General features: G+C 41.7%; 1 protein-coding gene across 2 annotated transcripts in view; it reads right to left on the bottom strand.

Moving 5' to 3' along the window:
• LOC146497173 (inactive double-stranded RNA-specific editase B2-like) overlaps positions 1-15015 on the bottom strand; it is a 57916-nt gene that overhangs the window by 6704 nt on the left and 36197 nt on the right. Inside the window, exons 4-9 of one of the 2 annotated variants that reach the window (XM_085140657.1) lie at positions 9253-9370; positions 7246-7414; positions 5360-5517; positions 3015-3168; positions 2733-2914; positions 1236-1417 (exon numbers count right to left, since the gene is read on the bottom strand). In XM_085140657.1, coding sequence (XP_084996783.1) covers positions 1236-1417; positions 2733-2914; positions 3015-3168; positions 5360-5517; positions 7246-7414; positions 9253-9370 — 963 coding nt within the window. Of the gene's footprint in view, positions 1-1235; positions 1418-1484; positions 2247-2628; positions 2915-3014; positions 3169-5359; positions 5518-7245; positions 7415-9252; positions 9371-15015 lie in introns of those variants that run through there. The other variant, XR_014870616.1, reaches the window with a different exon arrangement.

Raw genomic sequence — 15015 nt, 5'->3', positions numbered from 1 at the left:
TTCAGCATCTGGCCGTGTGCTTCGGAGCCACCCTGCAGTTTTTGTAAATTGCACTGCAGCCGTTTTTGATGCAGGGCGGCGATTGTTGCACTTGGAAACACTTTTAATGTTCTAATACGTCTATGAGCTGATTCATTTAGAGCCTTCGCTCGAGATCTGTGTTGATGCAGCTGGAGTGCGAGCGATCGAGTTTCCCTTCAAACCAATGATAATAAAGCATTATAGAGAGTTATGTGTTTGTTTGTTGTCTGGTCTCCCAGCACGTCCACACCATCACACATCCATAGCAAACTCTGAGGTTATTTCTCCTCATTTTAATTCTTTAAACTGAGTCTAAAAGTGTGGGTTTTCTCTCTTGGGCCGTGGCTTTGTCTTTTCTTGCAGCGATTTCAGACGCTTCTTTAAATAATCACGACTCCGGCTGCCGTCATCAAACTTTAAACTGAAGCCATTTGGTTCAACACAGTGCATTCTGCATACATATTTTAATTTCACAGAGGAAATTAGACCTCTCTTTCAAAGACATCATTATAATGTAGATGGCTTTGGTCTGAGGCAGAGCTCAGATGATTTCAGCTTAAGAAATTCATGCTTCTGTGACTTGTGCTTTAATTTACCAGCATGCTTTTAGTATTTATAATCATTTCATGTCATGTGATGATGTGAATAAGTCAGTGCTGCTTCAATAATCATTTACAGACAGTTTTTAAAGAAGGCCATCTGCAGCACACTGTAGCTCCCCCTATTTCACTTCTATAAAAAAGCATTTTAACCTGCGTTATTTTGAATGGTCAGCAGGGGGCTGTATAGAAGAAATACCTCAGAGTTTATGGTCCCAGTCTTTAGTTTTAAGTTTAACAGAATAAAACAGCGCCCCCTAAAGCATACTGAGCTTTATCATCCATCTGAATACTAATAATGAGCACAATTTACAAAATGAGCATCATATTACATTAAATAAGACCCGGAGCTACCATTTAATACCACAATCCCATCATGAACATGTTTACTGAATACACAAGTCAAGTGTGAAGTGGGTAATTTTCCCACAGACGTCTATAGAATAAGAACCAGAGGTGCCGCCCCCTGCTGGTCACTAGAAAAAATGCAGGTTTATAGATCCATGTGATCAAACCCTAATTCTTCATGAGCGCTGAGCTCGTCTGACCGACTGGGGTGTCTCCTCGTTTGAAGCTGTGCAACATTTCACTGGTTCAGCTCTGCGATTGTCTCACCTGCTGCTGCAGCCTCAGCCAGCGGGCAAACAGCGAGCGCCTGCAGAGCCGCGATGGCGTCCCTGAGTCCTTCCTCCTCCCTGTGGAGGTGCTGATTTCCTCCCAGCCTCCGTCACCGCAGCTCCAGTTCACGCTGACGTTGGGAGGCTTCCCTGCTGGCCGGGCGTCCCTGCTGCTCAAACCTGCGTGGCAAACATGGAAACACATACCTGTAGAAGTTTCCTCCTGAAAACACTGATTTTTTGTAAATTTGATGCACCCACTGTCCAACCTGGACCTAATAATCTCGCTTCCGATGATATGATTATGCATATCATACAAACAAAGCTTCTGCTCAACTGGATTTTCTTTTGTTGCTTGAATCGCAAATATCTTGATTTGCATATTTAATTTTAATCTGCTCCCTCTGATTGAGGTGCACAGAGTTTATTTCAGGCTGTGTTCCTCTTGATTGTTGAGTAGACAGGCTGGTTCTTACATTTCTGACAACAGGCTTCAGACATCTCGAAAACATCAGGCTAAGACTTGTTTGTTACATAAGTACAATATAAAATGTTACATTTAATGGCATCTGTTCAAATGAAATTTACTCCATACGTTCAAATTTTGGATAAGTGGAAGTAAATGGATGGATGGTACACGTTCAGTTTAAACCAAGCACAATTTCCCTAAAGGTTTCAAATTCATATTTCAAATATTATGATGTCAGCAGAGGTGAAATCCCTAACATGATCATCTCAGACATGAACCTGTGATTCCCATTAAACATCAGACTGGACTGAAGCCCAGACAAATAAGGATTATTTTGACCTGTGAATCATGCCAAGCTACCCTAGAGTCAAAAAATGAAAATACTGAAGAGTGAATGGGCATCACAAGACTCTGCTAACCTGTGTTTTTCTTAATATGACAACCTTAGAGCTTTGATTGGTGATGGCATTTCAGATTTTAGTGCCTCTTATTGCTCATGGTAACTACTCGGCTTTTGTACTTTTCGTAGCATATTTAGTGCTATTAAGAACCCAGACGCCTTAACGCCCACTCACATCCTGGGCCATCTGACCTCAGGAATTCGCATGATAAGGTGCGGCCAGGTTTCACAATGAGCTCACCCGAAACCCTGGCTGATTGGGACCCACACCCAGTTTCACACCTTGGCTCAGGCGATCAGAGGATCATCACGTTGACTGGTGTCCCCCCACAGAGTGTCCCTCTGTGGGGGGACACTCCCACTGGGTTTAAATCTGGGACTCTCCACCATTTGACCTTAGAACTGAAGAAGTGTCTTGGATGAGAGGTGAAACGTCTTCAAGCAACTTAAAGAAGTCCAGACGCTTTTCTTTGCAAGCTCCTTTGACTACGATGACCTGGATGACTGAGAACCTTCACAGACCTATTAAGAACCCACTTCTGCACAGCTTCAGGACCTCCCCTAAGTGTCAGAAGACCTGAGCTGTGGTTTCTGGCTCATTCCTCATCATCATCATTTAAACTTACAGCCGAGCAGCAGCTGCTGTCGTCTGTAGGGGAAGGGGAGGTGTTTGATGGGCGCGAGGCGGCGTGCCAGAGCTCTACCCAGGTGACCCGTGTGGCTGAGCGTGCCCACTGTTAGGCTCTGGAGGTAAACCGGCTCCACCAGGTGAGACAGGAGAGCCCCTTGGAGGCCCACAACGCTCCACCTGCAGAGGTAACCACACCACTGTGTTGGTGACACAAGTGAAAGCACAGCAGTAAAGAAACATAATGAATAAACTACACTGAGCCTTTAATATAACTCACTTTGCCAGTTTGTCTGTACATGACATGGTAACGAGAGGTTTGCTCGGCGATAAGCCATCCCATTTCTGATTGGCTCTCCGTGCCGTGATGGGCAGCGTCCCCTCACCTCCCTTTACCTTCACCCTGAGGTGGCAGCGAAATCTCCTGCTGGGATCTGACACAAGAAGAAAGTATTTTACAGAAGCATCATCTCTGCTAAAGAAAAACATTTACAAAAGGTCCAAATCGTTAGTTTCAAATCACGCAGTTTTTACTTCCTGTGTCATGAGCTTGTCCCACATGACACAAAGGCAGGGAGGATTAAAGGAGGGCGAGCTGTTTATTATGGGCTGGAGGCTGATTAAGAACAAAATAGGAAAACAAAAACCTGGAAAACACACTAGTGCTAAACCATGGGGGCAGGGAAACACCAGGGCAGGGAGAACTGAGAAAGGACATGGGGAGACAGGGGCTGTGTCCCAATTCAGGGTCTGCAGCCTTAAAGGCCGCATTTTAAGGCCGATTACATCACCGCGACGCGACGAAGGCTGTCCCAATTCTAAGGCTGCTCGAAATGCGGCCCTCAAATGCGTCCTTCATTTCCCTGAATTTTAAGGACGTGGCGGTGTAGACTTCGTGGCCCAACATATGCATAGCGCGGCGGTGGGTGTGGATAATTTTGCTGAAAAAAAACGGCGGATGAGGGGCGCCTGAAGAGTAACTTAGTAAACTAAGTACTGAATATTATGCCACTTATTTATGTGCAAATGTTTAATAATGAAGAACATTAAAACATTACTGTTGGCCACATGTCGGCAAAGTTATGTGACGTTAGTGACGTTTGTACTAACTTGGTTTTACAGCCTTTACTTTAAAATATACGCCGTTCAATAGCTGAGCTTAATCTTACAGAGAATGATCAAAGCTCATGTAGAAACAAACAAACAAATGAACAGAAGATTTTCTCCTTCATTTCTGTCAAACAAAGCTGTATGAAACGTTTCCAGCTGTTAGTATCATGGTTGCTAGGCAACCTGGGTAGCGCAATGGAGGCTAGACCGTCCCATTTCACAAGCCTCGCACTTCCGGCCTTAGCGGTCTTTGAGTATGCGGCCCTTGAGGATTGTTGTGGCTGCGTACTTTAAGGCTGCAGACCCTGAATTGGGATACAGCCAATGACAGTAGAGTGGAGAGAGCTGGGAAAACAACACACAGCTGAACTGAATCAGACAAGATGAGACACAGGAAGCAAAACTAAACCGGGAAAGCACCGACACAAGAATTTAATGTAAGAGACTTGGCACAAAAGAAAAGCAGCTAGTAATCAGGATCAGAACTACGTATACTAAATAGAACAAAATACTCAGCAATATAAGTGCGAAGTAAATCAAGCATCTCAAAGGAAATTAGAAAAACAACACTTGGATACTGGGTAAGCTGATTAGGACCATAACATCCTGTTTCCCTCTGTTTGATTGTGCGCCCTGCTCGCACTGCTTCCACCTTCCTTGTTTGATCTTTGCTGTTTGTTCCCACCTGTTAACACGATCTGTTTGTGGACCTGGGCTCGTTCAGCTGTCACTTCAGCCTGCAGTTCTGGTTCATATTATTTTATTCCTAATTATCCACTCCCTGTATTTTCCCTGTGCTGTTGTTTTTCAGCTTTGATCTTTTATGCTTGAGACTTTTGAAGTGTTTTCAGTTTTCTTCTAGTTTTTGTTCATCATTCCTGTCTCCTGAAGCCCGGATCTGGATGCTTTAGATCTGATAACGCAACAGAATCAGCATCCAGATGATTTTCATGTTTTTCCACTTTTTAAATTGATTTAATGGACCTCTAATGGGCTCTTGTAGGATCATCACGATAATAAAAATCGTAAGTAAGTAAAATTTTATTTGTATAGCACCTTTCAAGACAGAAATCAAAAAGTGCTTCACAGAAAAACTAAAACATAAAAACAGAAATCAACCAAAAGCAAGTTTAAGAAGATGGTTTTAGCTGTTTTTTTAAATGAAACCAATGAGTCCACAGATCTCAGGCTTAAAGGAAGGAGGTCTGGGGGCCACAGTTACAAACGCTCTATCGCCTTTTGATTTCAGCCTTGTATGTTGGACGACCAGGAAGCCCTGATCACATGACCTCAGGGACCTGCTGGGGATGTACTGATGTAAAAGATCTGGTGCTTGTCCATGCAGAGCCCTGAATGTCAAAGTCAAAATCTTAAAGTGGATTCTGAATTTTATGGGGAGCCTGTGCAACTGGATCAGCAGAGGTGTAACGTGGGAGTATTTAGAAGATGTGGTCAGAAGCTTTGCAAATGATGCACAGAGGCTTTACTTAAACAATCTAAATGTGTTCCTCTCACATGCAGCTGTGGTCTCGTAGGGGCAGTTGAGTCGAGCGTCTCCACACGGCGACGAGCTGACGTACATGTGGAAGTGGACGCCCTCCCGCAGCCGGAAGCCGTCACCGCAGCTTTTATTTGGTATAAAGATCGATTGATCCTCGCTGTCCACTGGCTTGCTTCAGAGAGGAAACGATCAGACAGGAAAAACAACAAAAACACTATTTTACAACAAGGAGCAAAAAGGACGAAAACAATTTCATCTTTTTTTTGTGAAATAACACAGCAGCATAAATAATAAAAAAACAAAATGTACATTTCTAATGGCAAAATACAGCTAGAAACTTACACAAAATAATATTTTTTTAACATTTCTAATGCAAATGAACACGAATGTAACACAAAAAGAGGCTAAACTATGTTTAATAGCAAATATCACCCAAAACTAGGGATGGGTACCGGTATCCGGTGCCATGATGGCAACTGAAAGGTGCATTACCGCCACCAACTGGTATGGAATGATACACTTTAGATTCTAGCCAATCATTTTACGTTTCCGAGGATAGTAGGCGGGTCCAGGTACGTACGTTCTTTTAGAGCAGAGCTACAGATTAAAAATGCCCAAGGCGAAGCGGTCAAAAGTCTGGCTGTACTTCACAGCAAAAGATGCAAACTCAGCAGCTGCAACAAGTGCTTTAAGCTGATACTGTGATACTGTCAAAGGAGGTAACACCTCAAATCTGATGAAACACCTGGCGACGCATAGCGTTTTTTTTAAAAGCCGAGAAATGCGCCGTATTTAATAGCTTGCTGCGAGACCTCACATCGAGCACATCTACTGCGGGTGTGGTGCCTGTTATCGGACCCGGAGTTAGCAACATCCCCCAAAAACCCGAAGAGGAGAGTCCTGGCCCCTAGCCCTGCCAGTGTAGCAGAAATGATGAGGATGATGATGCAGCAGCAGCTGTTCTTCTCTGCGTGAGTAGCTTAATGTTGTTCGTGTGTAATTTACGTTGAGTAGGCTAACCACATTATTACATTAATGCATGTAAGGTGAACTAGCAAACACCATCATAGCTACATGCGGCTGTCTTCTTGTTTGATGGCAGATACTCCCTTCACCCTGGACAAAAAGGCTAAAATGACCAAAGAAAAAGTGGAAAACAGTTAAACATGAGAGGTTTTTGGACAAAGTTTGTGTTTTTCCCATTGATTAAGCTGCTTCCAGCCAAGAGTGATGCCATATATGCCCCATAGCTGCAGAAAAGGCTAACATTGTTATCTTTTTACAAAAAAACAGCTGAACATGAGAGGTTTTTGGACCAATTTTGTTTTTCCATTCTTTAAGCACCGTTTGAGCACCGGCACCATTTCAAAGTACCGGTTTGGCACCGGTATCGGATAAAACCTAAACGATACCCATCCCTACCCAAAACTGAACAAAATACATTTTTAAAAAATCCACTGAAAAAAAAAAAAGACCATTAATCAGAGGGCCTGTGTATTTTGACCTCAAGCCCACATCGAAGACGATGTGGGCAGAGACAGACACACAGTAGTTTAATTCACCAGGTAATATGGATTAACCCTCGTCCTATAAACTAACACCTTAGTTCAGCACTAGGTTTAATCCAGGTCTTAGAAAACTGTCCAAAAAGACAAAATCCACATAAAACTGGACACAAAGTTGAGCCTCATCTATTAAAAATGTGAACATTTTATTGGAAAATGAATAAAAATACTTAATAAGAAAATGTATCTAAAGTTTTCAGAATAGGTGTCATTTCCACTTCAGATCTGTGAACGATGACATTTATTTATAACGCCATATTTAACTCAACCCTCCAACGCTGATATTTGACCAACTACTTTAGGCCACAAAGATAATCAGAGACTGCTAATCATACCAGAGGAGCAGCTCCAGCTGACTGTACAGGAATCGAACCAGCGCCCGTCGACTCACGACTTCAGCGTGGCAGTCGCTGAGCGTACAGCCACAGTCGCTCACACCACCCAAGTCCAAGCACTTCGTCCCTGTGGCCAGAGACACAACCCGGGCTGATCGAAGATCGAGTCCTGGAGGGAGAGAAATGAAGCATGTGGGAATTGACAGGCAGGATGATTGTGATTGGCTCTAATGGAACGAGACTGCTGGCATGCTGCCGCTGAAACGGGCCATCTTATTTCACTCAGGGAACAGGAAAACGAGGCATTTCCTCTTTTCCTCCCCTCCGCCTCAGTGTCGGGTCATAACCGGAGCGTTAACAGGCTGAGACGGGCTAATGAAAAGTGTATGACTGAACAATCACTCCGTCGTCTCCAAGAGGGGCTGTTGTGCTTCTATCCGACCTCATCAAACATTCACGGGGCTGTCTCGCCTCTGATCCGGGGCGACTCTTTGATTGCTTTAAATGATGAGCCCAGACAAGTGGCAAAACATCCTGTTAGAAGATCGGACGCTGCTGCGTCTGCGTCCAATTTCAGATGACAAAAAGCCGAGCGAACGATAACATGAAGCGAGCCAGAGAACAGAACCAGGACTGACTGATAACTGTGTCACTATGATGCAGGATTTCTGTGAAATAAAGAGCAATATTTTAAACTCACTGGGTGTTCGTCATGTCACATCACAGCTCCTAAGGTCATAGATGACAATCCCACCCTGTCTCAGATATTTGCATCAGACTGTCGCTGATCAGCATCAACAGCATCCGCAAAGCAACATAACCTACACACACCCTTCTCACTTAATTCTACACCACTTTGTATGAAGTCCATCACAGAATTATAATCTAATAAACAGAAATAAAATGTTTACAAGGATAAAGATGAAATGGCATCAGACGGGCTTAAAAGCAAGTGGAAGACAGGTAAAATAAAATCAGATATTATAATAATTAACGATCTTTAATAATTAAGGAGGAGATGTGAAGCAGTTATAAAGAACAATTTAGGAATAACTCTGGACTGAATTTGTTCTTTTAAGTTTAGAGAGACTAATTTCAGGATGGAGGAGACGGCAAAGCACAAATAAGACAAAAGAGCAAAGCCCAAAGTGCTTTTTTGGGACTTAAGTGGGAGTGAGTAAAGTACGAATGGAGATGAATTATGACTCCTTCAGATAATGAAAAACAAAGCCTACACAGGATGCCCTATGGGTGCATGCCTCTTTTCTTTTAAAAGATACCTGATGAAGAAAGCAGACTAGTGTGATGAATGACAACAAAGATTACATGATGCTACTGTTCACTGGACTAAATACCAAAGTTCAATTAATTGCTTTACAAAAACATATTTTTGCAGGAGGGAACGACGTTTCTCCTGAAGGTCGCTCCCGTTTTTAAACCTCAATGAAACAACAAACAGGTGTTTGTTCTTCTCCATGACAGACATCTGAGTAAGGAATACGGTCAAAGGTGTGGCTCGGTGTTATTTCAGATGAACTGAAACAAAACACATTGTTCCTGCAGGTGCACAGTTACAAAAAGAGTCCTTTGTGCTCCAGTTAGAAAACTGGTCATTTCACCACTTTATGCTTCATACTTTGGGTCACTTTACGCTCAGGAGGTCATGTGTTTGGAGGAAGTGTTGTTGTGTGTAATTCTGCCTGGAAACAAAATAATCTATTCATCAATTTATAGATTTATTAGTTGAAAATGGACAAAATGTATTAACTTTTAGAAACTAAGATTCTTACAAGTGCACTGTGTATTTGACCTCTGACCTCTTCTTGAAGGTCAATAGATTTAACTGGTTTGTTTTGTTACCGTTAATGTTTATTACTATTACTTTTTGTACTGATAACAGTTCGGCATGTAAGGAATGATATGTGATCACGTTACTTTGGACCTCTGACCTCTTCTTCAAGGTCGAATTAGGTCATACTTTTTGACCATCATAGTGCCAGCACTCACCTCTGGTCATCACGATCCCTGCCAGCACCTTGTGTCGGGTGTGCGAGGTAGAGGAACAGCTGTCTGTGAGCGCTGTGTATTTCTCTCTCACCAAGTGGAAGATTGACTCTGCAAAGAACTACAGGAGAAGAAAACTGAGGATACAAACTGAAAGTGTGTTTTTGTTGAGGATCACGAGATGCTTCATTATTCAGAGGATACTATTGCGTGTTAGTCTTTGTTTTAAGCTTTAGGAATGTAACCATGTAATAAACTGTTACAATGGAAGCACTAAAACCCATTTTTTTAATCTTTTAGTGACATAAAGTGGTCTACCTAAATTGTCTTTCCTCTTTATCACTGGCTATTGTCCATATTGTGACAACTCGCTATGACTAACTGTAGCACAAAGCAAATAAATGTGTTTGTTCAGGCAGCTGTTCTCCACATCTGTGCAAACACAGTGAAACTGTCCTCATCCCAGCATGACAAGAAAGGATACACCAGCCAGAGAGCACACACAGCAATGGATAACTTGGCATGCTGTGATTCATTATGTCAATGAACAACTACAGTAAAACACTCAAGGGAAAACTCTGCCCTCTAGTGGCGAAAGTTTTAGTTTGGTTTTGCTTGTAAATACAAAAAGGACCTTTAACTGATGAAGTGTTGCACAGATGATCAAATAACTATGGGACTGTTAAAACTATATTTTTTGTTTAAAACGTCTTGATGCATTCTCAATCATCCAGGAAAATAAATCTGAAAAGTTGGCTGGGTAAACTTGTGTTAATGCCATATTCCCCAACACTATGCATGAGCTCGTCTGAAAATCCGACAGTTTGTCAGCGATGGCCGAGAGTTTTCTATCAATTAACTCCCCCAGTTTTCGAAGGAAGAGGTGTCACAATCCCAAAATATTAGGGGTGCAACAATACTCCTATCGATATTGAACCGTTTGATACAGTGCTTTCGGTTCGGTACGCATATGTATGAACAACACAAATTTTTAAATTTATTTTATCAACTTTCCTTCGTAAGATGCTGTCTGTGTTGAGCGCTCAGTGGATCTGCGCTCGACAGTGCAGCCTAGGCGGAGTAGTCGAACGCAGATTCACTGAGGGCAGGGCAAGCTAGCGAGACAGAAGTTAAACTCTCGTTGCAACATGGCAAATTGAACCTCCCCCACCCTCATTCAGATCTGGCGTTTGGAACTATTTTGGTTTTCATGTGACGTATGACCCTGAAGGTAAGCTCGTCATGGACTAAAGTAAAACAGTATGTTGGATGTGCCAGGCAATGCTCAATTACATTGGTGGGAACTAGTGCGTTAGCGCAGTTAGCTCGTTAACGTGTTGGCCGTCCAGCTCGTTAACGGAGATTTGCCGTGTTGTGGCGTTAATGTCATTTCAGATTAACGCTGACAGCACTAGTGGGAACACAACGAATATGACTGCACATTTACGCCGACATCATCCTAGTGCAAAGACAAGTGGAAGCAGACAAAAACAACAAGCACGCATGCTACACACTTTACCCGAGTCATTTAGACAGCCGTTAGCACATGATTCTCCTTATGGGGACCTGATATGTTTAATATGCTGCTGAGAATATAGCCCAGAAGAAGCGTATAGTATAGCTTTTATTTTGGAAAGAGCCATTTCTCTGTAATAAACTCTCTTTTCCAAAGATGAGTGATTTCTCGATCAGATAGATTAATTTTTTTATTACTTTGTTGTTTCAGCAACATTAAACTTAAAAACTGTACTTTTGAGTTAAAATATATATTTATAATTTTAATAAATGACAAATTAAAAAGGCATGAACATTTTTTTTTGTATCGAAAAAATATTGAACTGTGACACCAAAGTATCGAACCGAACCGTGAATTTTGTGTATCGTTGCACCCCTACAAAATATCTCTTATTGTTTGATATTTCAGGCCTGTCGCTCTTTTGAGAGACACCTGGAGGTTACAGTAAGGTAAAGGAACAGCATCAAAACAACAGGAGGTTTAAACTAAACAGCAGCCCTGCTCAATGTCCTTCTATTTACCGTCTGCTGAATATTTGCAGGATAAGAGACTGCCCAGCACATCAGTCTGTTCCCTCAGTTTGGGGACAGCAGATTAAATATTTGACTGTCTGAATTGAGCCTTGTAGTAACTGCTAATAATTCATATTATGGTAAATTCAGATGTGATTGGAGGTAAACTATACTTCCACTGACTGTCTGGACTTTAAAATATTTATTCTAGTCTGTTGTGGGAAGATTCCTGTCACAGAAACTGACAGGAATGTTGGATGTTACCAAAGGTAGAGTTTTTTATAAATATCACTAGGAAACAGTTTGTTACTTACACTCAGAATAATTACATTACATTTACATTTAAAGATCCAATTTGTGTACTTTATTATGGAATTTATCAGAATGAGAATACTTTATTTATCCCACAGTAAGAATAGCAAATAACCAGTTAGCTAAAAAAAAAACAACCAAAAACCTAACTTGTGTAAATTTCTCTGCTTTTTCAAAACAAACAAAAAAATCTATATTTATTGGATCAGATCTGGCTGAAGCTCACGATGACGTTCAGAGTCAGAGAATAAACCTTTAAATAAAATCTTTTAATGGACAATCAAGCAACAATAAACTGAAAGAAAACAGCAGTCTGATAACGTCAAGTGAAAGCTCTGTTGATAATGACCCACACTCCTCAGATCAGTCAGAGCAACGATAAGAGGATGAACTGAGCTGCTGAATCAAAGCCAGTGGATCATGCTAAGCTATGCTATTAGAAACTAAGGACAGAAACAGGGAGCTGGAAATGAGAAGAACAGGCCCCCTTTAAAAAGAAAGTGTCACACTTTAATGTCTTTTTTATATTTCTAACCATATAAACCTCCAGTAATGCTAACCCGGCATGTTCTCAATGACCACCTTTTAAAGGTTCAAACTATTCTGTGGTCCGAGTGAGCTTATTTTGAGTGAAACTCTCAAGCTCAACATTTTCTGGATGACAGTGGCACAAGGTCGTGTGTAATGAGTGTGTTAAACAATTATCTGCTGGATTATTATGCTCTTCACACCGCCTTCCTGCTCCACCTCTATCTCCTTGCTCCGCTGCCGCTCCTCCTTCATCCCTAATGTGCTGTAATAATGTTCATTAATGCGTCACGCCGTCTGACAGACAGCTCATATTGAAGCGAAGGAGGGAGGGCTGATGCTAAATGATGGGAAATAAAAATTCCACACAAAGAGGAGGAGGAGGGAGGATTTGGCAAATTGTTCACTTATTGGTGTATCAGCACACAGCCATGTAAAAGTGCTTTTTGTTCAAAATCAAAGCATCTGAATCCCCTTTTTCACCCAAAATGTTGCCATTGCACCCACCCGGCAGTGGATCCTCTCATCAAACCTCCCTCAGGCTTCAATGAAGTACATGCATGTCTGTCTTTCTCCATTATCATTTGCATATTTCAACAACTGTGTAAAAGGGTTTATGCCCAGTCACTCCCTTCATCTCCCCGGAGTCGATCCGAGGAGACGAGTCGCCTTGTATTCATAAAACACGGCAGCACGACAGTAAAAGACGACGGGGACGATTCTCCGCGGCTCTGAGACATAATGAAGCTGTTTAGATGCTGCAGAGGAGTGTGCAGGACACCATCCAGCTCTCAGGCCTCAGGACATGATGGCCATGCTGATGTGCAGCACACTCCATTTGGTAGCATACGGTGCACCTCACACCCATTTATCCAGACTGCTTCGAACAATGGCGAATGCTAAAGAGATGAGGGAGAAATTCAGTGTCACGACTTGAAGCTGACATGGAGTTTCAAAGTGAGGACCCACAGGATGTAAGAGGAGAACAATGTTGCAATTTGTTAACGTTTAGTCACCTCACTATAAAAATGGTGGGCACAAAACAAACATCTGGGGAACAGCTTTGTTGTCTCTGACTAGGGCTGTGCGATATGACCAAAATCTCACATCCCGATATAAGAATTCTATCGTCCCGATAACGATACAAATCACAAAAATGTAACATTTTCTCTAAATTCTGTGAATCTCGGGCAGCTCGTCTTGCGGGAAGTGTTTCCAGCTGCGCGTCATGTAGCTGGAGTCGAGTGTTTTAACCGATGCATGAAACGATACATTTTTAGACATAAGTTGTAACGGCCGCCGTTTTCTTTGTGAGTATTTATTACACGGCGTGTTGCGGGGAAAAGCCTGTTCTAACGTTTGAGTCTAAGGTTTATTTTTTAGCACCTGGCGGCTCTTTTTTAATTCTCATCCGTAAATAATCTGCTCTTTCACGTGATTCAGTTTATTTTTAAAAGTCTCAACAGGATCTTGAGCTTTATTGTGAAAGGTTTGTGTGGAACATAAACAAGCGGACACGCGATGCTGTTACCGTCGTTGTTGCTAACCACAACGCATAAAAACAGGCGCTTGTCCGTCCGTAGTGTGGTTATATTAAATATAAGAGAAAGAGAGAACTTTAAGAAATGAATATAGCCACTACAGTGACCATCAAAACGATGAAAAAATATTGCCGTAAACAGTTTATTTTGCGACACCACGAAACAAATGATAGCATAAAATGAAACGATAGACGTTTTTATATCATCATCCATATATATCGTTATATCGAACAGCCTTATCTCTGACCATCTTCTAACTCCATCTTTGATGTGATGTTTTCCTTTTTCACATCCTGTGTGTTTCTGTCACCGTTGTTTTTCTCATTCAGGATTTTAGTTTAGAAGTTATGTTTAGTGATTTTAACAGGACTTTATGTTTTAAGGATTCGGGTTTTGTGCCTTGCTGGTTTGTTGGTATTTGGTTTCATGTGTTTTGGTTTTTCTTCCCACCCCAGTCGTCTCTTGTTGTCTTCATCCTTATGATTACATGGTTAGTCATTTGTCTCTTGTGCTTTTCCATTGGGTTGACTTCCTTTGTTATAGCCTTAATTACTTTCAGCTGTGCCTTGTTACCCTGGTGTTTCCACTTCCCTCGTGTTTTCGCTCGCTTGTTGTAATGGGGAAAGTGAAACACTGAAACGTGTCACATCTTGGTACTGTTGCGAAACAAAGACACAAACAAGTGTTGCACAACTGTAAACAAAACCAGAAATCTGCATACAAAAACGTAAGAACAGAGAAATTGCTGTTTATTGTATATGTGTTTTGTTTACAGTCCCCCTTTTTCCGCCCTCATTATCTGATTGGATCGACTCTCCTTTTGGATTCCCCAGAGGAGCTGCAGTTTTGGGCACATCTGCATTGGCTTCATTTTTCAGCTTTGGATGCTGCATCTTGATTTGCTCCCAGTTTTTGTCAGTTTATCTCTTTACCTTCAAAATCCTGTGTTTTCTTTAAAAAAAAAAAAAAATTTCAGTTACTATTCAGTTGTTATTTTCATGCCAGTCTGCTTCAGTTTTTATCTGCATTTGTGTCTAATTAACAAAGATCATTGGAAAGGTGAGAAAAAGGGCAGATTTAGAGAGTGTGATGTCTTTGTCTTTTCAACATTTTACATTATTTTATTATTCGGAATGACAGGTGATATAAAGGTAAGGGCTAGGGGGGCCTTAGCCAATGCCACATGTTGGGAAAAGAAATGCGACCAATGCGTTTGCAACAACACCTGAACATCTATTGCCTTTAACACTGAATGATATCAGATATCATCATGGACACATATGAGGTGCTGTTTGTATGTATGGGATATGTAATATTATATAAAAACTCCAATGAGAAGACTACATAACAGGTTATG

This window comes from Neolamprologus multifasciatus, chromosome 18 (genome assembly GCF_963576455.1).
Source record: "Neolamprologus multifasciatus chromosome 18, fNeoMul1.2, whole genome shotgun sequence".
NCBI lineage: Eukaryota > Metazoa > Chordata > Actinopteri > Cichliformes > Cichlidae > Neolamprologus > Neolamprologus multifasciatus.
This window is presented reverse-complemented; position numbering and strand designations above follow the sequence as displayed.